The sequence below is a fragment of the Cervus canadensis genome, chromosome 22, assembly GCF_019320065.1.
Source record: "Cervus canadensis isolate Bull #8, Minnesota chromosome 22, ASM1932006v1, whole genome shotgun sequence".
NCBI classification, from domain to species: Eukaryota; Metazoa; Chordata; class Mammalia; order Artiodactyla; family Cervidae; genus Cervus; species Cervus canadensis.
This window is the reverse complement of record NC_057407.1, coordinates 1,755,370-1,779,441: the sequence shown is the minus strand read 5'-3', so window position 1 is coordinate 1,779,441 and position 24,072 is coordinate 1,755,370. Positions and strand designations below refer to the sequence as shown.

Sequence of the window (24,072 nt, the reverse complement as noted above, 5' to 3'; positions counted from 1 at the left end):
TGGGTGTTGACACCCAATACGGGGGAGCAGCCAGCTACTTCCCAGGGGAGCCAGGCCTGGACCAGAGTGGCCACCAGGCACTTGTTGTGCCCTGGGTCCAGCATCCCTCACCACCCGGGGCAAGCTGCCTCTCCCTTAAAGAGACAGACAGGGGCTTGGGGAAAGGCGTGCCTCCTGCAGGGTGGCCATGCATGGGGCAGGGCCCCCGGGGGGCTACAGTCATGGGATGGGGCCGGGCCCCCGGGGGTCAGTAGCCTGCCTGCCACAGCCCCGCTCCCAGCTGCTTCCTGAGGGTTAGTGGGCAGTAGCATGGCCTAGCTGGCCACGGGGGTTGCCTCTGACCTGGATAATGTCGGCCCCAGGGAACCAACGAGATCCTCCGCATGTACATCGCCTTGACAGGCCTGCAGCACGCCGGCCGCATTCTGACTGCAAGGGTCAAGTAGGTGCCGCATCCACCTCTGCCCCCTTGGCCCCCCTGCCCAGCAGAGGGGGAGAGGCCTGTGCTGGAGCAGCTGGAGGAGGGGGCTGCCCCTTCCCAGGACGGGGGGTACAGCCTGGTGGGGCTCAGCTCACTCCTGGGCTATGGGGGTGAGGGGGACGGCTGCCTGGGGAAGCCACCAGGGTCCTGCCCCGAGGTCACCCTGCCGTCTGCCCCCGTGGCTTTTAGAACCAGGGCGACGAGGTAACTCTCAGTCACCTTGGCACCTCCTGGCTGCCTCCCGAGAGGAGGGGCAGGGCCCTGATGTAATCTGGAGCCGCCAGGGGCGCCCTCAAGCTGTGGGCAACAGGACCGGTCTCGGGGCCCCAGCTCACAGGGCCTGCGCTCTCTGCAGTGAGCTCAAACGGGGCAACGTGACCACCATCATGGAGACCGTGGGCCAGAGGCTCCGGGACTCCCTGGGCCGCACCGTGGACCTGGGTCTGACAGGGAAGCTTGGAGTCGTGCACCCCAGCCTTGCGGTGAGTGGGCCCAGCGGGAAGCCGGCCCCCGTCGGTATGGGGCACTGGGGAGGACCAGCTGGTCCACGGGACCCCGGGTGGCCCTGTCCGCACCGTCGCAGTGGTGGCGGGGCCGAGCTGAGCCCTCCCCTGGCCCGGCAGGACGGTGCCCACAAGCTTGAGGAAAACGTGTACTACTTTGGCCGCTCGGTGGAGACCCTGCTGCTTCGCTTTGGCAAGGTACCTGGGGCGGGGACACTGGCAGGCTAGCATCTGTGAGCCGACACTCCAGCGAGTGTCCGCCTTGGGCCCAGGCCTGGAAGGCAGTCCTGGTCACCCTGGAGCGCTGGGGTGTGGAGCGGAGCTGGCCGTGGCTGCTTGCCCCGTGGGCCACTCGGCTCGCCAGAGGCGGGGGTAGAGGAGCCCTGCCAGGGGCAGCTCCCAGTTGGCGAGGGGCCCCGAGGCCAGGAGGGGCAGCCCCATGTGGCCCTGGGTTTTGAGAGCTGATCCGTGTCTGCTGTAGCTGAAGTGATAGAGCTCCGGCCTCTGGTCTCAGCCAGCCTCAGGGACATGTCTCTGCCCACGTTTGGATGGAGCTAAGGGAAGGCCCCGCTCCCCGGGGTGCAGAGTGAGGCGTAGAGTGGGCCCCGGTGAGGACTGTGGGGCAGGGGTCCCAGGGGCCACGTCTCCTCCTGCCCTGTGTTCCCAGACCATCGTGGAGGAGCAGCTGGTCTTGAAGCGAGTGGCCAACGTGCTCATCAACCTGTACGGGATGGCGGCCGTGCTGTCTCGGGCCAGCCGCTCCATCCGCCTGGGGCTGCGGGACCACGACCACGAGGTGAGCCCGCCGGGCCACGACACTGCTGCGGCTTCATCTCACTGCGCTTTACTGAGGCTGGCGGGGCGGGGGGGTGCAGGCCCGGGTCCCGGCGGGGTGAGCGTGTGGTGCCCTCCGGGTGACTTGGAGCCGCGGGAGGTTGGCGAGGTTGGCGGCGTTGCCGAGTTGCAGCCGTGGCAGGGGCTGGTGCGCTCAGCCCCAGCGGGCGGACTGTGCTGCCCAGGACGCAAGGCTGCCTTTCGCCTTCCTGCTGGAGAGAAGAGGGCGTGATGGTCGGGGCCCTGGGCCCAGGCGTCCTCACCGCTGTGTGTGTGCTCGTCTGGACGTGCGCTGGCCACGGCTTTGGGGTGGGGGCGCCCTCGTGCCAAGGAGGTGTTGAGTCACCCCCCCAGGACAGGGCTCATTAGAACCTAAAGCCACGGCTTCTCAGCCCGGCCGCCTGACCTGCAAAGGTGCCCGCCTGGGCGGACAGACAGGTCGGGCTCCAGGGAGGGCCGTGCGAGGCCCAGACTGCAGGGCTCCCGGCAGTCATCCTCGGGGACGTTGGTTCTGGCAGGTTCTGTTGGCCAGCATCTTCTGCTCAGAAGCTTACCACCAGAATCTCTTCACCCTGTCTCAGCTGGACAAGCGTGAGTGGGTGCTGGGCTTGGGGGGCGGGGGGACCCTCACCTGCTCCAGCCGCCGTGGGCGCCGAGCTCCCTGGGCACCGGGGAGAGACGTCTGAACCACCGGGGCTCCTGCCCTCCTTTCTCCCTGAGCCCCGAGGCGCCTCCCCGCGCGGCGCCGGGGCCTTCAGGGCTCCTCCACAGGGCGGGCTGACCTTGCAGAAGATGCTCCAGCAGTGCTTCTGCTGCCACAGCACTCTCCTGTTTCCCTAGATTCTCCAGAAAACCTGGATGAACTGCTCAAGAAGGTGTCCCAGCAGATCCTCGAGAAGCGGGCCTACATCTGCACCCACCCTCTAGACCGGACGTCCTGAAGAGGGCCCGTGTCCCCACGGCCGCCCTGGACATGCCCACAGCAGCCCGAAGGTGGCGAACTTGGTTTATTACAAACTGACCATTTCTCCTCTTCACCCGACGGGCCTTTTCTGGGCCCCCGACCTGTGGGCCCCGCTGCAATCTCGGCCTGAGTGGACACGGGGTGAGCACAGAGCTGCTGAGATGCGCCGGTTCGGGGCGGGGCGCCTGGAGGAGGCCGGGGGCACAGGGCCCGGTGTTCTCCAAGAAACAGCTCGAAAACTGCATGCGTGTCGTTGGTTTTAATTTGGAAGGAAAGGCGCTTAAAATGTGCCAGAAGTGTTCAGCACAGTGTGTTTGCCCTTCGGGTGTTGGCAGTCTAGACACGCGTCTCCTCTGAGCCAGCCTTGAGTGAACAGAGCTGGACCCTCAGGCCTGCTGTCTGGGGCCGGCTTCCGGGCCCTTGGTCCTCGGCGTGAGGGCTGTGCGCCTCGGCGCTGGGCTGACGCTGCAGGGGCAGCAGGGCTGAACCGGGGCTCCCCGGCCTCCCCTTGAGCACACAGCGTCCTGCCCGGCTCGAGCGGGCCTATGTCTGGGCCCTGTCTGCTCCTCGCTGACATCCTTGTTCCGCGGGCTTCAGGCCCTGGTCTGGCTCCTGGGTGGTTTGTCCAGAAAGCTCACCCTCCACGTTGCCGTGAGACGCCCAGGCTCTCCTGCTCCCCTGAGGAGTCACCGCCCGCGGGGGCCCCCAGGACCGTGACAGCCTTTCTCCCAAAGGTCTGACTTGGGGCTTCGTGGGGAAGTCGTTTCTAAAACTGTGAGTGATTCGCGGGCGAGGAGGTGCTCTGCCCAGGATGGAGAGCTTGTGTCTCCTGAGTGGAGCCGTTGGGAGCGGCCCGGCTGCACAGGAGCCTGCCCAGGGCCCACTCTGTCCGTGCGGGGCTGTTCTCAGCGCGTGGAGGTAGGGGGAGCACGCGCCTGCCCGTGCTCCCGGGGGCCTCACCCCAGAGGGGACGGGGAGCCGAGCCAGGCCTTCCCGGGCTGGGCCACCCACGTGACCCTGGGCCAGGGGCCCCCGACAGGGAGCAGGGGTCTTCCGCAGCCCAGAGCCTGGGAGGTGCCCCCCCACGGCGCTTCAGCAGACGCTCCTGGTGCAGGCCCCGTCGCCAGCTGCCCATGGGAGTGCAGGAACAGGAGATCCAAGTGGCCCTGACCCAGCCTCCTGGGCAGGGCGTCTGGCAAACCTCAACTAAGGTTCTGGCTCTCTCAGCCTATAAACGTTTGTGGTCCCTTCTCATATCCAAGGGGTTGACGAGGACGGAGGGGTCGTCATGGCCCTTCCCCGTGCAGGGACAAGTGGGGTCCCGAGGAGCCTCCGGAGGCGGCCGTGGACATCACGGTGCCGAGCGTGAGAGGCCTTGGGCCTACCTCCCGGCTGAGAGGGAAGGCGCAGAGGGGAGCGGGGTGTACCGCCCAGAGCCCAGGCCCCACTCTCACCTGCCCCGGGCTTGGGCGCGGGCGGAAGCTCCAGGAACGCTGGCGGCCGCGTGTACAGGTCGAAGTCCTGGTGACGCCGGTCCCAGCGCCACCTCTCCCGCCGCAGCGCCGGCCCCAGCAGGTTGGCGAACAGGGCCTTCTCCCCCCACTCCTGCGCCAGGAGCAGCAGGTCAGGGGAGGCCCCGCGGACCCCCGCCCCAGCCCACTCTCGGCACCCACCTCCGTGGCAGCGGCGATGGGCGGCAGCCCCAGGGGCCGGGTCGTGCCCATGCTGTGGAGACCCGCCGTCTGGAAGCCGAAGGGCGTGCGCCAGGCCTGGCGGGACTCCCTGCGGGCCCTCCTCTCCTCCTCCTCCGGGTCCAGGGGCCCCACCGTGGCTGACAGGTACTTCTGCGAGTACGTGAACCTGCGGCCCGGCTCCTGTGAACGAGCGCAGACGGGCGGGCGCTGTGCCCGGGAGCGGGCCAGGCGCCAGGGCCCTGTCCCCTGGCCAGAGGCTGCTCCTGAAGTGGCCAGGCTGGAGGGAAGCCTCGGCCCAGGCGGAGCAGGGAGCTCCGTTCACAGCCAGGCACCGGGCCCCGGCTCCCGCTGTAGGTGGAGGGTCCACGTTTAGTGGGAACACAGCCGCTCCCCCTGCACCAGGATCCCCGCTGACTGCCGGCCACGGGGTCTCCCGCCGCCCCGCCCTGCCCGCAGTGGGCACGCTGGGCTGCTCTGGGCCCCGCGCCGTCACTCACCTTGGCCATCTCCCGATACAGCTCCTTCTTGGCCAGCTCCACGGAGTTCAGGGTCTGGACACTGTAGTTATGCACGGTGTGCGCGCCCGGGGCTGAGACCCGCATCACCCTCGCCGCAGAGCTGGGAGGCTTCCTGCTGACCTGGGAGGCCGCCGAGATGTTTCTCTGGAGAAGGAGACGCCGGTCATCCCCCACACAGGGCGCCTCTACAGCCAGCGGGCGTCGGTGAGGTGACCTCTGGGAGGCGGTCACACCGCCAGGTTCCCGCAAGCAGTCTGGAGCCCGCCCAAAGCAAGAGACGCGGCCCCGCCGTCCACACTGGAGATGAGAGGGCCGCAGCGGGAGCCGCGGGTTGGGCTCGAGGTCTAGTCTCCAGGGGCCTCAGCACGTCTGTGAGCCACACATGTGCGGGGGGGCCAGCGAGCACCTCACGTCCAGCGTCCGGCTGTGCTCACAGCGGGGGCCGGGTGACTGACCTGTCCGCACCGGGGAAAGGGCAAGCCCCCTGCTCAGCCTCGCCCCAGGGCCAGCGGGACCCGGGGTCCTGCCGGTGCTCCTGACCCAGGGTGGGAAGCGGACAGTTGCCTGGGGGGTGCAGACAGTGGCCGCGACTTCGTTTGGGGGCCTGGGGCTCTCTGCTGGCCTGGGGCTGACGGGAGCGGTGGAGTCCTGACTGCCAGCCAGAGTGAGCAGTGCGCCTCATGCGAAAGGCCATACGTGGAGCCAGATGGCTCGAAGGGACAGGACAAGAAGGTAAGATCAGGATCACAGTCATTTAGCAACACCTGGTGAAGATGTGAGCGCTGTGAGGCAGAAGTTGAGACCAAAGCAAAAACGCTGTCTATGAAGGCCTCAGGGTCGAGAGGAGATGAGTGAATGAGACGTACTGCCGCGGCGACACAGTTCCAGGATGAACTGGGGAGCTGGGAGATCAACCGGACAAGCTCCCCGAGAGGCAGCCTCGGATAAGAGGGTGACCCCAAGGACCCAGAGTGTGGAAGGTGGAAACACGAGAAGCGGCCCCCAAGAAACAGGAAGGAGGGGCCGGGGAGCAGAGGAGAGGCTGCAGGAACAGTGTCGGGGACCCGGGATTAGACACGAGGGGGGAAGGACGTGAGGGAGCGAACGAGCGTGAGACAGCGTCCCGGGGTGACGCGTGCAGTCACACACAGGCTCCTACGCCACCCGGGATGAGAGACCGTCTCTGGCTTCCAGCCTGCTGCTGTTTGGCAATCCAGTCTCAAGATAAGCTTGTGTAAATGAAGGCTGAGAGCAGGGCGGGGTGAGGAGTATCCAGGGCTTTTCCAAAAGAGAACGTTCATGACAGCCGCCTCAGGGCATTAGGTGTAACAGAACTGAGGCGCGCCCAGGAGCTGCGGCGGATTCCAGAAATACAGGTGGGTCCACAGAGCCACTCTGCTAGAAGCCAGGCCACCTCGGGAAACGCCCACAGTGCGGGTGATCCTCCTGACCCCAGTCCATCCTCGGGTGAACTGTCAAACTACGGGGACGGTCTGGCTCTGAGCACGGCGATGTGCTGACCGCACGGATGGGGCCAGCGGGTTCATCTCACGAAGGGAAGGAAGGGAGGCGGACTGGTGTCTGACCCTCTCCGGGAAAGGCTAGGTTTGTCTCCAAGGCCGGGGGCTCAGTGTACAGACTACAAGGGCAGGGATGAAATGACACGGGGAGCCTGAGCCCTGAGCCCAGCTGCTCTGGCCCCGGTGTGGGGCTGGGGGGTGTGCAAGGCCGTCTCTCCTGGAGTCCTCGGCTGCTCAGTCCCTGATGCCTTTACTGCCCCGCCCCCCGCCCAAGGGTTCACACAAGCCCCAGACCCCACAGGACTCTGAAAGGGATGAAATAAAAATGTGAAGAAGTGCATGTGTACATTTCTTTCCTTCCTTCCTTCGTCTAACCCAGACACAGAAATCTGGAACCATTACTGCACAAAAATGACCTCCTTCCTCCGACCTGATGGCGGCATGCTGCCCTGTCCCAAACCCATCCATGAAATAAAGAAATGACTATATGGCCTGCGTGCACGCACCGTACCTGAGTCTGGCGACTATGCTGACCACAGGCACAACACTGCCGATTGAGCAGGACTCCAGCGGAGCATCGGCGTCACATTCGACGAAGGGGGAGGAAAACCATGCCTCCTTTCGTCCCTCTGACCTCCCTGACTCGGGCCGCGAAGCCCATCCTCGGGGTGGGGGTCCCCACCGCCCGACGCCTGGGAGGGAGCCTGTACCGCCCGCCTGCCTCTGCCTGGCACCAGAGTACCGAGCGGCGTGTCAAGGACTCGGGTGGCCTCCTGCCACCAGGGGCAGGGGTTCCCTGCTGCCTCCTCCTCAGCTGCTGCAGCCCCGCCTGGGATGAGTCTGGAGGGCGGGGCTTGGCGGGGAAGATGCGGGGAGGCGCGCCCAGGGTGTTGGCTCAGGCACACCCCTCGAAGGCACAGCTCCGAAAGCCCGCCTGCCCTGGGGCGCCGCTTTGCCCGGGGTGCCCGAGGCGGGCAAGGGAAGGTGCTGCCATCCTGCAGACATTTCTGGGAGCTGCAGCTGGGCCACCGGCGCTTCCTGGCACCCCGCATTTGTAAGGCCAGGGCGGCGCAAGGGGCAGGGCCCGGCGGCCATCCAAACAGCCCGATTTCAGGAAGCCACAGGCCACAGGGCCTTTTCCCTCACACCACTCTTGGAGGGAAGGAAAACGGGAAAAAAAGAAAAAAGCCCTCACCTCCAGCGCGGGAAAAGCAGCTCAGCATCCTTCACGACAGAAGTGTGCCAATCAAAACGACGACGAGAAGTCAAACCCCACCAGTCCCCACGGCCCAGCCTCACAAGTCTACAAGAGCAACGCAGGCGGGTCGGGACCAGAGGCACGGCCACCCACCCCCAAGGCCGTCGCTGCGAATGTATACTGGCCACAGCCAGTCCAAGAGACGGGCTCCCCAGGCTCCTACAAGGAAGAAAGGGGAAAAAACCAACCTATCGAGACGGGCTATACCTGGGATCCGACACGCCCACACCTGGGCCTGGATCCCGAGAAAACCATCCGGTTTGAACTCAACAGAGGCACCCCAGCGTTCACCACGGCGCTGCTCACAAGAGTCCAGACACAGGTGCCCATCTCCACCGACCGATGGACGCGTGAAGCACACGTGGTCCCCCTAGAGCATGGACCGATTGATTACCCAGCCATAAAAAGCCGCCACTGAAATTATCTGATCATGCCACTGGTAGCCACAGGGCTGGAGCTTGAAGGATCATATGGTATGTCAAGTCAGCCAGACAAAGCATATGATTTCCATTCTAGCAAAAGGGAAAGAGAAATCAAAATGACTAATTTAGCAAACAGAAACTCCCAGTTTTCTAACAGTTTCAAAAGGCCACCTTGAGTGGCCAGTATGAATTCGGAGTTGGAGATTAACATATACGGAGAAATCTGCATTTCTAATAGATAATCCAGGATCAAGGACCTGAAGTTCAGCACAGGGAACTATTCTTGTGCTTCTGAAATAACCTCTATAGCTAAGGAATCCCAGAAGAGTAGCTATTCTGTACGTATATGTCATGACTAGATCAGGTGGTTTTCCACCGACAACAAGCATCATTTTTCAAGTGGACTACACTGCTGCATAGCAACAGCGTGAAATTAAAGGAAAGAAAGAGAAGTCAGGCTTAGTTTATTCCCTCCGACCTCTCTGGCCCCGGCCGGCATTCCGTCCCCGGAGCCTCTCCAGCCCGGACTCCCTTGGCGGGACTGTGGTGGGGCTGCAGCCTAACAGCATCTGACCGCAGCAAACGTAAGAAGGATCCTCATGACAACGGTAGATTCTTAAACTGGAATGCAGTGGCTGTGCACGCCCATAAAACTGCTGGGAAATCTAAGGTTTGATCTGAGTGCCCTGACAAGGAATAGATCTGTGGATTTTAACATTAGTTACATCTTAGTATAAATAGGAAAAATTAAATAATGGTTGGGCTTCAATTAGTGACCTTAATATGAATAGATATCTAAAACTATTTTAAAGTAGCAATTCCTAAGACATTAAAAACAAATAGGGAAAATGTTTTAAAACATTATAAAAAGTAAAAATTGAACTAATGAATTAGGTAAACAGTAAAGGTAGATTGGTAAATAATCCAAGAAGTGTTTTTTGGGGGAAAAGCTTAGAAGGTGAACACCAGTGTAAAGAAACAGCCTCCTTGTTGCTTTTCATGAAGAGCTCATGGACATAAAAGTTACAAACTTCTGAAAGATGTTTTTTCACAAGTGGGGGGGCAGGGGCCAGGGCAGTGGCTCTACCCACATAGACCAGAGGCCTACACCAGAGTTCAAGGCATCGCAGACGGTGGTGGTTTTTAAGCCCTTTTGGTTGGTACCGGTTAAGGGAGGTCCCTGACCATCAGACCACACGCTCCGTCTCCTCACCAGCTCCCCACTCTCCTGTCCTCTTCCTGTCTCCTGGATTTTCTAACACAGAGTACCTTACCCCCTGTGTTGCTCAGACATCACATAATATCCATGACCTTGGCAGCTTAAGCGAGGTATCACACACACACACACAGTTCTTTCTCTACGGTGAACTCAGGGGCAAACAGGTCAGTGTTTCCTCTCCCCTTTGAGGAAGGATGAGCTATGCCAGGGCCCCAGGGAAGGAGGAAATGTACAACCTGGCGTGGCTGGGCCGATCAGCGAGCACTGCCTGGCCTGGGGTCCCGGGCAGGAGAAGACACACAGGCCAGAGGCTGGGTCCGGGAGGGCTCGCAGGGGGCGGGGGGAGCGCCTACCTGAATCAGGCTCTGCTTCTGGACTCTGCTCTTCAGGATCACGTTGTTCCGCCACTGCAGGTACTTCTCCTGATGGGAGTGGATCTCCGAGGCGAGGGCGGACTTCCGGCTCTGGAAGCCCTCGAGACTCGGGGCAGGGGCCACAGCCAGCAGCTGCCGCTCTGTGAGGTCTTCCTGGGACATGGGCATCCCAAACTCCTGGCTCAGCTCCTTGATCATGGCCGAGGAGGGCAGCAGGTCTCCCGTGATCACCTCCCTGAGCCTGGAGCTGTAACGGCAGATGCAGTAGATCCTGGAAGGCAGAAGTGCCCCCGCTCAGCCTCACCCACCTGGCACCCCATCTTACCGGGGGGGGGGGGGGGGGGCAGAGCGCTGACCCCAGGTCACACTGCGCACGCACGAGTGGTCAGATTCTGTCTGCTGCGCCCACCAGGGAAGGGCGTGAGGGGATGCCTCCTTCCCGGTCCTCCCAGCCCCCCACTTGCCGCTCCGGTTCTCTTTTCAGTTCAGGTGGCCTTACTGCCTACTTCGCATCAACCCCCGCCCCACTGTGCGCGGAAGGTCCTCAACAGGCTGGCGGAAGAGGTGTGGGGCTCAGGGCTCCTTCCGGCCCAAGGGGAGGTCACTAGGTACAGAGCCCCGTGTCAGCGCAGCTGGAAGGACGGCGCGATCACCACCCCCCGCCCCAACAGGGGCAGAGGGGCGCCCCCGTGTCTCCCGGCCCTCCCCCTCCCTAAGGGCCGGCCGCCTCCCGGCCGGGGGAAGCCGGGGAAGCCCGGCCGCGCGCCGCCCGCACCTGCTCAGCGCCTGGAACACCGGCGGCGGGACGGCTCTGCGCACGTAGAGCGCCGCGCGCTTCAGCAGCTGCGCCAGAGGCTGGAACAGCCGCACGCGGTAGAGGACCGTCTCCAGGTCGGCGTAGAGGCGCCGGCGGAAGCGCAGCTGCGAGTTGTAGAGCGCCTTGAAGGGACCCTGCTCCGCCCGCGGGACCCTGCGAGGCGAGAGCGCGCCAGCGGCTCGTGCCTCCGCCAGGGATGCCGGCGCCGAAACGCCGCGAACCCGCCGGCTGGGCCCCCAGCCCTGCGTCCTCCCCGCCCCTCGCGCGCCCCCTGCGCCCGCCGCGGGGCGCCGTTCAAGGTCCTCCATCTCCCGGGACCTGGGGAGACGACAGGCGGCCTGCATTGCCCGCCGCGGGGGTCTGTGTGCTGGGTGGTGGGGGGCAGTCCCCCTTTGCGGCTTTCCCTGTTCGGGTTTTCTGTCCATTCTTCGTCTGAGATGTCTTCATTGTTTTTCTTACTCATTCACAGGCATTTCTACACACTCAAGAGTACTATCTCCATATGCTGCAAATACTTTTCCTCACTTTGTGGCTTCTTTTTACAGTGTCTTTGGATGAACATAAGTTAATTCATTTTAATATAGCCAACTCTGTCATTTTTATCCTTTATTCTAATACCTCTGTCTTATTTAAGAAGTCTTTATTCAGAGGTCATGAATATGTCCTCCTATCTTATCTGAAAGCTTTACAACTTAGCTTCTTAAAAATAGACTTTTCTTCTACAAGAAAGGCAAGAACATACAATGAGGAAAAGACAGTATCTTCAAGAAGTGGTGCTGGGAAAACTGCACAGCTACATGTCAAAAATAAAATTAGAACATTTTCTCACATCATATACATAATAAACTCAAAATTGATCACAGATCTAAATACAAGACCTGAAACCATAAAACTGTTAGGAGAACAGTAACCTCTTTGACACTGGTCCTAGAAATATATTTTTTGGTCTGTCTCCCCAGTGGCTCAGAGAGTAAAGAATCTGCCTACAATGCAGGAGACCTGGGTTCGATCCCTGGGTCAGGAAGATTCCCCCGGAGAAGGGAATGGCGACCCACTCCAGTATCCTTGCCTGGAGAATCCCATGGACAGAGGCGCCCAGTGGGGTACAGTCCACAGGGTCACAAAGAGTCAGACACGACTGAGTGATTAAACACAGACACAGCTCAGGCAAGGGAAACAGAAGCAAAAATAAAACAAACGGGACCTAATCGAACTTAAAAGCTTTTACCCAGGAAAGGAAACCATCAACAAAGCATAAAGGCAACCTACTGAATGGGAGAGAACACTTGCAAAGTATATGATAAGGGATTAACATCCAAAATATACGAAGAACTCATGTAACTCAACCCAATCACTAAATGGGCACAGGAACTGAAAGGGCATTTTTCCAAAGAAGGGACACACATGGCCACCAGGTATAGGAAAATATGTTCAATATTATTAGTTATTAGGAAAAAGTAAATCAAAACCACAAGATAGCACCTCACGCCTATCAGAATGGCTAGCATCACAAAGATGAGAAATAGCGCGTTGGTGAGGCTGTGGGAAAGGGGAACCTGGGTATGCTTTTGGTGAGAATGTAAACTGACCATTAAGGAAAACAGTATGGGGGTTCCTCAACAAATTAAAAATAGGGCTCCTAGATGACCCAGCAATTCCACTCCTGAATATTTATCCAGAGAAAATGAAAACAATACTTCCAAAATATATACGCACCCCAACTTACAACATCCCAGGTATGGCTGTTTTAAGTGCCCATCAGCAGATGGAAGGATAAAGACGTGATCTATAGATGCACTGGGGTATTACGCAGCCATGAAAGATGATGAAATTCGGCCATGTGCACCAAGACGGGTGGACCCATCTTGTGCTTCGTGATGTAAATCAGAGAAAGACAAACACGTCATGTTTTCATTTATGTGAAATTTGAAGACTAAGATGAACCACCAAAAGATTTTTTTGGTGAAATCTGAGCAAGAGACAACGGCAGTCTGGTTAAACTGTGACGTGTCCATCACTTCCCCGGCGGCTCAGTGGTAAAGAACCCACCTGCGATGCAGGAGATTCAAGAGATGGGGGTTTGATCCCTGGGTGGGGAAGTCCCCTGGAGAAGGCAACGGCAACCCACTCCAGTAGTCTTGCCTGGAGGATCCCAGAGGCAGCGGAGCCTGGCGGGCTACAGTCCACGGGGTCACAGAGACTCAGATGCGACTGATCACACACACGACACTGAACCAGACGCCTCCCGCCGGCGGCGACACACCCCGAGCTCGACTTCGAAAGCCCCCCACCGCCCTGACAGGCGGCCCCGTACCGGCTCTGGTGGCGGGCCCACAGCCGCTGGAGGCCGCGGTCGGCCAGGCCCTCCAGGACGAGCACGTGGACCTTCCCGTCCAGCAGGTAGATGCCGGTGAGCACGTCCAGGTCGGGCTGCTCCTGGGTGTTCACCCGGATCTTGAAGGCGGACAGGATCTGCTGGATGTCCTCCGGCGGGTAGGAGTCCAGGGCCAGGGCCCTGGCGTTGATCGTGGTGACGTCCTGCAGGAGGCCGTGCAGCAGGGAGAGCTGCCCGGCCTCGAACACGAAGACCACGCGGCCAAACGGGGAGGGCGCGGCGTCGGCACCGCCCGGCCCGCCGCGCAGAGGCACCGCCACGTCCACGCGCAGCTTCAGCAGGCAGCTGGCCTCCACGTAGTCCCCCGGCGGCATCGGGCCGTCCCTGGGGCCCCGGGGCCCCGCCGCGCGCCCGCTCCTGCGGCCGTGGCCCAGCGGGGCGGCCCAGGGCTCGCAGCTGTGCACGGGGGCGGCCAGGTTCAGGTACTTGTGGCCGAGGAGGAGGTCGGCGAAGCTGACCCGGGCCACGCCGTGCGGGTCCCACATCGTCTCCTGGGCCTCAAAGGGGTTGCTCTCCGTGTCTCCGGGGGAGATGAGGGCCTGGAGGTTGAGGTACGCGTCCAGCGGGTCCTCCCCGAACAGGGTGGGCTTGCGGGAACAGCTCTCGGACTTGCGGTCCCGGTCGTGCACCTCCACCACCATGGGGGGCCCCTCGAGGTACTCCCTCAGGTCGCTGGGCTGCATGGCCCCCAGGAAGATCACGTTGACGTCCTGGAAGCACACGTGGCTCCCGTGTGGCTGGCCCTCGGTCCGGTGCACCGGGGCCCTGTGGAACTGGTACCTGCAATACACGGGGCTGCAGAGCCGCTGCAGACGGCAGGGCCGGGGTCACCCCCTGTCCCCGACCCCTCCCCTCCGCTCAAATCCCAGCACCGCGGCTCATCGCCCCCCGCCCCCTACCGTGACAGCCCCTGTGGTCTTCGGCTCGGCATCTGCGAGCCCCAAGGACAGAGCCGGCTCTGCAGGCCACTGCAAGGACCCAGGGCCTCGGGCAGGGCCCTGAGCTGGCGGCTGGGAGGGCTCAGCGAGCCCCAAGGCCCCCCCACCCCGGGGGACGGCCAGGGCCACGCGGATAGGCCCCGTGCCTCCTCTCGTCCAGGGGCAGACACGGAGAAGCCGGAGAGGAGAGGCCTTCAGGACAGGGAACCCGTGTGTCCCAGACAGGCACGTGGGGGGCGGCATGGGTCACCCTGAGCATATAGAGCGCCCACGCAGAAGTGGGGTCTGGGTGTAAGCGGCCTGGCAGGCGGAGGCAGGCGCAGGCCTGTGTTCACACAGAAACAGGGAAGCTTGCACATGCTAAGACTGTAGCATCAGAAACTGCCCGTTCACATAGCGTGTGGTCCAAATGCACACCGCTAGTACCAGGGCGCTGTTTGTTTTCCTGAAATAAAGGCCGATGCTGAAAAGTATTTGAAAATAATCCAGGCTGGTTTGGTATGGCTTCCCAGGTACCCGGAAGAAATAATGAAAAAGACTTTCTGGAGAAATCTACTTCCAACCCTGGCCTCAGAGAATTTGCGCCGTCACAGTGGGGCCTGGTGGGGGGAAGGGGACGGCAGGTGAGGGGCAGACGGCCGGGAAGAGCCGCTCCGACAGCAGCCAGCCCAGCTCACGCTCACCTCTAGTTCCGTGATGGGCACGGGCTGCAACGGGAGGGAGGAGACGCACTTGATCTTTATGGTCATGGGGTTCAGATCCTGCTTCTGCTCTTCCGTCATGAGGGGAACCTCTGTTTTCAGCATCAAGAAGCAATCTAAGATGTTGGCCGACCTCCCAGTGCCGTGGCTCACGACAGACTGCCATCCTGAGGACAGACACACAGGGCGAGCCCGTTCCCGAAGACGGCCCTGAGACAAGGACGGGGGGCCGGGGAACCGGAGCGCCGGAGACAAAGTTACACCTCGAGGAGGAAAACCCAAGACACCGGTCACAACGGGGGAGCGCCCACCGGCACCACGTCGACAGCCCTTTCTCCACTGGGGTCTCACAGGTTCCTGAATCTAAGTGTGTGCCTTTTTTAAAAACACTTTCGTTTCTTTATTTTTGGCTGGGCTGGGTGCTGGATCTTCATGGCCATGTGGATTCTTCCCCGCTTGCAGCTGAGCGGGGGCCACTCCCTGGGTGCGGTGCCCCGGCTTCCCTCGTTGCAGGGCAGGGGCTCTGCGTGCACGGCCTTTGGCGGCTGTGGCGTGAGGGCTCAGTCGCGGTTTTGCAGAAGTGCGACTGCAGAAAGGAAGCAGGACTTGGCTGGGAGAACACTTTTCTCTTAAAGAGGGGCCCATACATCTCAGCGGGAGGAGATACACTGGTGAAGGCTAAGAAGAACAAAAAATCACCTAAGCTCCAGCTCTGCAAGCAGAGAGGCCTGGTGAGTTTCAAAGCCTAGATCTGTCAGTCACCGTGTGGCCTGCAACCACTCACACGCTCCTTGAGGCTCCGTACCCTCGTGTGCAAGAGGAGCAGAGATCCCGCCCCTCTTAGGCTGAAGGGATGACGGCGGCTTACATGCAGGAAGGTGGCGGAATCGTGGGCTCTGCTAGCACAGGGGCCGTGCACAAAAAGACCCATTCGCTTCTGTTCACGATGCTGGTAAATAAGGCACTCGCAGTCAAAGAGAGCAGCTGCTTCCAGAACAAGTCCTGGGCCCAGACTGGGCATGTCTGCAGGGGCCACGGGCACCTCCTGGGGGACCCCTCCCCGCGCCCTCGTGACTCTCTTCAACAAACCAACTGCTTAGGGCCATCGCCGATTATGATCTGTGTTCTAGGACTTTGTCAGCCTTTTCACAGAAGACCACCCAGTTTAGAAGGACACTCCAGTGCAAGTTCAGCTCAGCTCAGTCGCTCAGTCATCTCCAACTCTTTGCGACCCCATGGACTGCAGCACGCCAGGCCTCCCTGTCCATCACCAACTCCTGGAGCTTGCTCACACTCATGTCCATCCAGTCGGTGATGCCATCCAGCCATCTCATCCTCTGCCATCCCCTTCTCCTCTCACCTTCAATCTTTCAGGGTCTTTTCCAATCAGTCAGTTCTTTGCATCAGGTGGCCAGAGTATTGGAGTTTCAGCTTCAGCATCAGTCCTTCCAATGAATATTCAGGACTGATCTCCTTTAGGATGGACTGGTTGGATCTCCTTGCAGTCCAAGGGACTCTCAAGAGTCTTCTCCAACACCACAGTTCAAAAGCATCAATTCTTTGGTGCTCAACTTTCATTATAGTCCAACTCTCACATCCATACAAGACTACTGGAAAAACCATAGCCTTGACTAGACGGACCTTTGTTGGCAAAGTAACGTCTCTGCTTTTTAATATTCTGTCTAGCTTGGTCATAGCTTTCCTTCCAAGGAGCAAGTGTCTTTTAATTTCATGGCAGCTGTCACCATCTGCAGTGATTTTAGAGCCCAAAATAATGTCTCTCACTGTTTCCATTGTTTCTCCATTTATTTGCCATGAAGTGGTGGGAACAGATACCATGATCTTCGTTTTCTTACTGTTGAGTTTTAAGCCAACTTTTTCACTCTCCTCTTTCACTTTCATCAAGAGGCTCTTTAGTCCTTCGCTTTCCGCCCTAAGGGTGGTGTCATCTGCATATCTGAGGTTATTGATATTTCTCCCGGCAATCTTGGTTCCAGCTTGTGCTTCATCCAGCCTGGCATTTTGCATGATGTACTCTGCATATAAGTTAAATAAGCAGGGTGACAATATACAGCCTTGACGTACTCCTTTCCCAATTTGGAACCAGTCTATGGTTCCATGTTCAGTTCTAACTGTTGCTTCCTGACCTGCATACAGGTTTCTCAAGAGACAGGTCAGGTGGTCTGGTATTCCCATCTCTTGAAATTTTCCACAGTTTATTGTGATCCACACAGTCAAAGGCTTTGGCATAGTCAAGAAAGCAGATGTTTTTCTGGAATGCTCTTGCTTTTTTGATGATCCAATGGATGTTGGCAATTTGATCTCTGGTTCCTCTGCCATTTCTAAATCCAGCTTGAACATCTGGAAGTTCACGGTTCATGTACTGTTGAAGTCTGGTTGGAGAATTTTGAGCAATGCTTTGCTAGTGTGTGAGATGAGTGCAACTGTGTGGTAGTTTGAACAATCTTTGGCATTGTCTTTCTTTGGGATTGAAATGAAAACTGACCTTTTCCAGTCCTGTGGCCACTGCTGAGTTTTCCAGATTTGCTGGCATATTGAGTGCAGCACTTTCACAGCATCATCTTTTAGGACTTGAAATAGCTCAACTGGAATTCCATCACCTCCCCTAGCTTTTTTCGAAGTGACGCTTCCTAAGGCCCACTTGACTTCGCATTCCACGATGTCTGGCTCTAGGTGAGTAATCACACCGTTGCAGTTATCTGGGTCATTAAAACCTTTTTTGTACAGTTCTTCTGTGTATTCTTACCACCTCTTCTTAATATCTTCTGCTTCTGTTAGGTCCCTACCGTTTCTGTCCTTTATTGAGCCCATCTTTGCATGAAATGTTCCCTTGGTCTCTCTGATTTTCTTGAAGAGATCTCTAGTCTTTCCCATTCTTATTGTTTCCCTCTATTTCTTTGCATTGATTGCTGAGGAAGGCTTTCTAATCTCTCCTTGCTACTCATCTCCAGTGCAAACACCTACTCAAAGCCTCATTCAGGCGTTTCAGGTGGTGTCCGCCAGGATCCCGGGCAGCGGGCTCAGCCTCAGCACTGCTGAGGCCGGGGGACAGGCAGTTCTCTGTCGGGGACCATTCTGCGCATCATGGGACGTCCACAGCCTCCCGCTCCCACCTGTGACCCCTGAACACGCCTCACACGGCGCCACGCGTCCCCGGGGCGCGAGCGCCCGAGGAGAGAGCCACTGACTCACAGAAGGAAGGCGGCCGGAGTGGGCGCCCCCAGGTCTGTGCACGCGGCCACACTCGGACTCAACAGGGCCAGGCCCGTCAAGTGATCATCCAAGGGCTCCGGCCGACAAGCAGCGGGGCCAGGGTCCACACCACGCCTGCGTGACCCGTGCGGTCGCTCCACTGCGCGGTACAAGAAAGAGCCCGCTCCAAACACGGAACCCTTCTGAACTCGCACTGGCCAACAACACTCACCACCAAGGTGTTCCGCGTCTGTGGCCTAATCAGACATCGAAGATGACCAACCAGTCGCGCGAGTTTAGGACTGTGTTGTTTCTCACTTGTTCAGTCACATCCGACTCTCTGTGACCCCACGAATCGCAGCGCGCCAGGCCTCCCTGTCCATCACCAACTCCCGGAGTTTACTCAGACTCAAGTCCATCGAGTCAGTGATGCCCTCCAACCATCTCATCCTCTGTCGTCCCCTTCTCCTCCCGCCTTCAATCTTTCCCAGCATCAGGGTCTTTTCCAGTGAGTCAGTTCTTCGCATGAGGTGGCCAAAGTACTGGAGTTTCAGCTTCAGCATCAGTCCTTCCAATGAACACCCAGGACTGATTTCCTTTAGGATGGACTGGCTCGATCTCCTTGCAGTCCAAGGGACTCTCAAGAGTCTTCTCCACACCACAGATCAAAAGCACCAATCTCAAGCTATTATATTTTATGGGAAAAGAAACCTACACCCGGCTTGATGAGCCGTGGCCACCTGCAGCTTGTGACCACAAACCGTGGCGTCGGCACCGGGGGGCAGGGTCTCTCTGCTTCCCTTGCTGGAGGCGCCATGGGCGCAGCTCCCCCGTCAGCAGACATCCTGGCAAAGGAGCAACCTCCTCAGCAGCAGCCTGTCTGATCCTGCCGTGTGCAGGGCTCCCCGCAGAGCCGTTCACACACAGCATCTTTTGTGATCCTTTCTACACCCCTGGGGGGAAGGGAGTCACTGTCCCCATTTCACAGATGAGGACACTGAGGCTCAGAGGAAGCAGGCAACCTGCTGGGAAGCGGCTGAGCCAGAATTCGCAGCCGGCGTGTCACCCCTGCAGTCCCTGTCCCCGTGTACAAGGCCATCACGGCAGAGCTTACGGGGAGCGGAGCCCACACCTCTCAGCTTCAGCTGGCGGACACGTCCCTCCGGCAGGCATGTCTCCAGTCGGGCGTCCCCCTCCCCTCACTGCAAAGTCAGGAGCCGGCCAGGCAGGTCCCCGGGGCCCACCCAGCTGCAGCCGCAGCGGTTCCGCCGCGTTCAAGACCAAAGCAGCGTGAAACCCAAGACGCTGCCCCAGGAGGGGTCTCGGGGGCGGCTGCGTGGAGGCGTGGTCGTCCTGGACATGGCTCGGGCAGTGCGCGAGGAGTCCCTGAAAACTCACTTTGGGTGACACTGATCTTCAAAAATCTGTCTGAAAGTGTGAACTGAAAAGAGTGTTTCCCCAAAACATATCAACCCAAGTGCCTATGGGAACAAGAATTTTCGCAGCATTCCTGAACCTGGAGAGTGACCCTCTGAGTCTACCTAAGCTGCTTCTTCAGATCAGCCAGAAGGCAGCGCTAACTCACCCTGATGGTCAAAAAACCCCCAGTGAAGTTAAGTCTGAGATTCCTTTCTCTGAAAAACAAGGATTCCCTCCGTGTTACTCTTTTAATACAAAGTCAGAGAATTTTACCCAATCAGCTAATTTTTTCCATCATCTAAACACATGGACAGAATACCTATTTATTTTCAATCAACCTAGTTTATAAACTGGGATGGATGTCGCAGAGCAAAAGACGCAAACCCTTGTTCTGCCCCTAAGCTGTGTGTCCTCCGGGAAGTTGTTTGACTTCTGAGTTCGGATTCCTCACGGAAAAAACAGTGATGATGATAACCACGCCCTATACCGCCAACACCCACAGTTCACTGGGTCAGAGTTTGTCCTGAGAAGCCAACGGCAGGACATAAACGCTGCTTACCTCTCCCCACTTCCTGCACCAGACGCGTTTAGGAGCAGCGTTCACACAGAGCAGCAGTTCCGTTTGCAGACAAGGCTGGGCCGTCTGTCACCCTCACGCTTGCTTGGACTTTGCGATCAGACCTGGGTTGGAATCCTAGGCCCGCTTGCTCGCTGAGCGATCTGTTTGGCCTCTCTGTGCCCCCGTGTCCCGCCCTGAACAGTGAGGACGCTCACCACCCTGGGCGGGGGCACGGTCCCTGCGGGTGTCCCGTCGCAGACCCGCCTGCCTGGCCGCCGGGCGCCTACCTGCGAGGAGCGGCAGGACCTCCAGCTGGATGGAAAAGCTGCCGTGCCTCCCGTGGCCCGCCAGCCTCACATCCACCTCCTCCTCCGCTCGGGACTTCCTCCTCCTCTGCATCTTCCTCCTGCCGTCCGACTCTCTCCGTTTAACTGTGAAATCAGAGGAAGGGAAGAGTGTCAGGGAGGGCTCCCTGGAGTCAGAGGCTCCCGCCCCATCCCGGTGGCATCCACCTGTGGCCAGCAGGCCAGCTGGCGTCACACGCAGGAGGAAATCAGGGGTGTCCTGGTCCCCCCACCCACCGCTGCCCAGAGCCTGCCATGATGACACCAGCCACGGAAAACATACAGGTTCTCCTCCACGTTGGCTCTTAACCTCAGCGCAGGGCTGACGGCTGGGCCCAGAAGCTGAGCCATCAAAGTTCCAGAATCAGCTCCTTGCCACCTGTGGGGCAAGCGCCGTGAGCAATCTGAGCCTCAATCCCCCCTGTCTGTCAAAGAGAGAGGGGGAAACGCCCGTGAGAGGCTCAGCCCAGAACCCAGCTCAGATCAGGAAGAAAAAGGAGATGATAAGATGCAGAAGCCTGGGCGACTAAAACCACAAGCTGTTGGTTCTGTGGCAGAAAGACCGATGGAACAGACCCTTCCGGGCAAACACCCAGGAACAGTCACACACAAAGGGGGACGCGACAGGGGCCCAAGGGAGCGCTTCACATCAGTGGGAAAGGATGGACTCGGTGACTCAGGATGCCGACTATCCATGTGGAGGCAAATTAAACCACTGGGCACCTCATGCCATATGCAAAATGAGTTGCAGACTGAAGATGGGAAAGAAAACCTTCAAAACCATTAGAAGAATATGTGGGAGACTATAGACGGCCGTCTGGATGAGCACAGGTTTCTAAACTGTTCCCCAAGGTACAAGCTGGGGAAGAAGAGGTGAATACCTGCCACACGTGACAGACAGCCCACGTGCAGGGAAACGGTAAGATACATCCCAGCCTGGGGTGCTTCCAGAGCATGAAACTATGCAGAATTATTCAAAGGACCCTAAAAAGTGAGGCTTGGGGATCAATAGGAAAAATCATTTCAACCCAACAGAACAACATAAACGAAGACACACAAATAGGGCAATGACTCCTAGACGCTCCCGACCCCACGAATCAGGAACTGGGCCCCTGACTCTGCCGAGCGAGGGTGACACAGAGAAGTGGGAATTCTCACTGCTGCCCTCAGGAGGGCAGAGAGGTTCAACCAGGACTGAACCAGCAGCATCTCCCGAGTGACCGGCGAGCGTGTCCTCCACCCGGGAACCAGCAGGGCAGGCGCCCGGAGCCTTCTGCACGCACGCTGGAGCCCCAGCGAGGACGGTCACCACCGCCGGCAGCGATCCGAAACTGGTGACCATCCAAACGTCTCTCAGCGAGGCCGGGAGGGGCGAAGGGGCCGGACTGGCATCAGTCAGTCAGTTCAGTCGCTCAGTAGTGTCGGACCCTTTGCGACCCCATGGACTGCAGCACGCCAGGCCTCCCTGTCCATCACCAACTCCCGGAGCCTACTAAAACTCACGTCCATTGAGTGGGTGATGCCATCCAACCATCTCACCCTCTGTCGTCCCCTTCTCCTCCTGCCTTCAATCTTTCCCAGCATCAGGGTCTTTTCCAATGAGTCAGTTCTTCACATCAGGTGGCCAAAGTATTGGAGTTTCTGCTTCACCATCAGTCCTTCCAATGAGTATTCAGGACTGATTTTCTTCAGGATTGACTGGTTGGATCTCCTTGCAGTCCAAGGGACCCTCAAGAGTCTTCTCCAACACCACAGTTCAAAAGCATCAATTCTTCGGTGCTCAGCTTTCTTTATAGTCCAACTCTCACATCCATACATGACCACTGGAAAAACCAAAGCTTTGACTAGACGGACCTTTGTTGGCAAAGTAATGTCTCTGCTTTTTAATAAGCTGTCTAGGTTGGTCATAGCTTTTCTTCCAAGGAGCAAGCGTCTTTTAATATCATGGCTGCCGTCATCATCTGCAGTGATTTTGGCGCCCAAGAAAATAAAGTCACTCACTGTCTCCATTGTTTCCCCACCTATTTGCCATGAAGTGATGGGACCAGATGCCATGATCTTAGTTTTTCTGAATGTTGAGCTTTAAGTCAACTTTTTCACTCTCCTCTTTCACTTTCATCAAGAGGCTCTTCTTCACTTTCTGCCATAAGGGTGGTGTCATCTGCATATCTGACATTATTGATATTTCTCCCGGCAATCTTGATTCCAGCTTGTGCTTCATCCAGCCCGGCATTTCATATAATGTACACTGCACAGAAGTTAAATAAGCAGGGTGACAATATACAGCCTTGACGTATTCCTTTCCCTATTTGGAACCAGTCTGTTGTTCCATGTCCGGTTGTAACTGTTGCTTCTTGACCTGCATACAGATTTCTCAGAAGGCAGGAAAGGTGGTCTGGTATTCCCATCTCTTCAAAAATTTTCTACAGTTTGTTGTGATCCACATTGTCAAAAGGACTTCCCTGGTGGCTCAGACGGTAAAGCGTCTGCCTACAATGTGGGAGACCCAGGTTCAATCCCTGGGTCGGGAAGATCTCCTAGAGAAGGAAATGGCAATCCACTCCAGTATTCTTACCTGGAAAATCCCATGGATGAAGGAACCTGGTAGGCTACAGTCCATGGGATCACAAAGAGTCAGACACGACTGAGCAACTTCACTTTCAGGCTTTGGCGTAGTCAATAAAGCAGAAGTAGATGTTTCTCTGGAACTCTCTTGCTTTTTCGATGATCCAATGGATGTTGGCAATTTGATCCCTGGTTCCTCTGCCTTTTCTAAATCCAGTTTGAGCATCTGGAAGTTCACAGTTCATATACTGTTTTAAGCCTGGCTTGGAGAATTTTGAGTACTACTTTGCTAGCGTGTGAGATGAGTGCAATTGTGTGGTAGTTTGAACATTCTTTGGCATTGCCTTTCTTTGAGATTGGAATGAAAACTGACCTTTTCCAGTCCTGTGGCCACTGCTGAGTTTTCCAGATTTGCTGGCATGTTGGGTGCAGCACTTTAACAGCATCATCTTTTAGGACTTGAAATAGCTCAACTGGAATTCCATCACCTCCCCTAGCTTTTTTCGAAGGGACGCTTCCTAAGGCCCACTTGACTTCGCATTCCAGGATGTCTGGCTCTAGGTGAGTGATCACACCATTGCAGTTATCTGGGTCATTAAAACCTTTTTTGTACAGTTCTTCTGTGTATTCTTACCACCTCTTCTTAATATCTTCTGCTTCTGTTAGGTCCTACATCACAGGAAAAGAGGCAGGTTCAGGGCTTCCCTGGCATGTCCGACACTTTGTGACCCCACGGACTGTAGCCCCAGGCTCCTCTGTCGGTGGGGATTCTCCAGGCAAGAACACTGGAGTGGGTTGCCATGCCCTCCTCCAGGCGACCTTCCCAACCCAGGGATGGGTTAAAGAGATGCTCTGCTGCAGTTACAGTCGAGTGAATGGGGAACGGGGAGCAAGTGTCCTGTGTGCTGGCTCTGGAACCTGGGAGACGCAACAGTTTGCTGAAAACCTGGTGAGGAAATCTAAGCCAAGGAGGAGGAGGCGGACTCAGGGATCCGAGGACCCTCGCTGGGAGCCTGACTCTCAGATACACGCTTCCAAGAGCAGCTCCTGTTTAAGGACCTAGGATGCAGTTTCCCTGGTTCCACCCTAAGAAGCATGCACCTTCCCAGCTTCCAAAGAGTCTCTCCACACACGCCTCAGCCCACATATCTATACCCAACACAGCATCAATCACACGGAGGTGTGATTAATTTTCTGGACGTCTCTGGTCAGTATTACAGATTTTCATGTCCCCCGTTCCCTGGTGACTGAGATGGTTAAGAATCCACTTGCAATGTGGGAGAGCTGGGCTTGATTCCTGGGTCAGGAAGATCCCCTGGAGGAAGGCATGGCCA

The 24,072-nt window shown here is 58.0% G+C and overlaps 2 protein-coding genes across 3 annotated transcripts in view; one reads left to right on the top strand and one right to left on the bottom strand.

Annotated features, from left to right (window-relative positions):
* Positions 1 to 3,024, top strand: part of ACAD9 (acyl-CoA dehydrogenase family member 9) — a 46,499-nt gene extending 43,475 nt beyond the window's left edge. For both annotated transcript variants that reach the window (XM_043442730.1, XM_043442729.1), the window contains 6 exons: positions 363 to 442; positions 837 to 963; positions 1,105 to 1,182; positions 1,652 to 1,780; positions 2,337 to 2,409; positions 2,659 to 3,024. In XM_043442730.1, the coding sequence (XP_043298665.1) occupies positions 363 to 442; positions 837 to 963; positions 1,105 to 1,182; positions 1,652 to 1,780; positions 2,337 to 2,409; positions 2,659 to 2,759 (588 nt within the window). In that variant the 3' untranslated portion in view covers positions 2,760 to 3,024. The remainder of the gene's footprint in view (positions 1 to 362; positions 443 to 836; positions 964 to 1,104; positions 1,183 to 1,651; positions 1,781 to 2,336; positions 2,410 to 2,658) is intronic.
* Positions 1,792 to 24,072, bottom strand: part of CFAP92 (cilia and flagella associated protein 92 (putative)) — a 34,503-nt gene continuing 12,222 nt past the window's right edge. The window contains exons 8-16 of the mRNA XM_043442728.1: positions 20,117 to 20,260; positions 14,621 to 14,805; positions 12,919 to 13,805; positions 10,563 to 10,757; positions 9,767 to 10,058; positions 4,974 to 5,138; positions 4,456 to 4,656; positions 4,237 to 4,387; positions 1,792 to 2,030 (exon numbers count right to left, since the gene is read on the bottom strand). Of these exons, the coding sequence (XP_043298663.1) occupies positions 1,819 to 2,030; positions 4,237 to 4,387; positions 4,456 to 4,656; positions 4,974 to 5,138; positions 9,767 to 10,058; positions 10,563 to 10,757; positions 12,919 to 13,805; positions 14,621 to 14,805; positions 20,117 to 20,260 (2,432 nt within the window). The 3' untranslated portion in view covers positions 1,792 to 1,818. The remainder of the gene's footprint in view (positions 2,031 to 4,236; positions 4,388 to 4,455; positions 4,657 to 4,973; positions 5,139 to 9,766; positions 10,059 to 10,562; positions 10,758 to 12,918; positions 13,806 to 14,620; positions 14,806 to 20,116; positions 20,261 to 24,072) is intronic.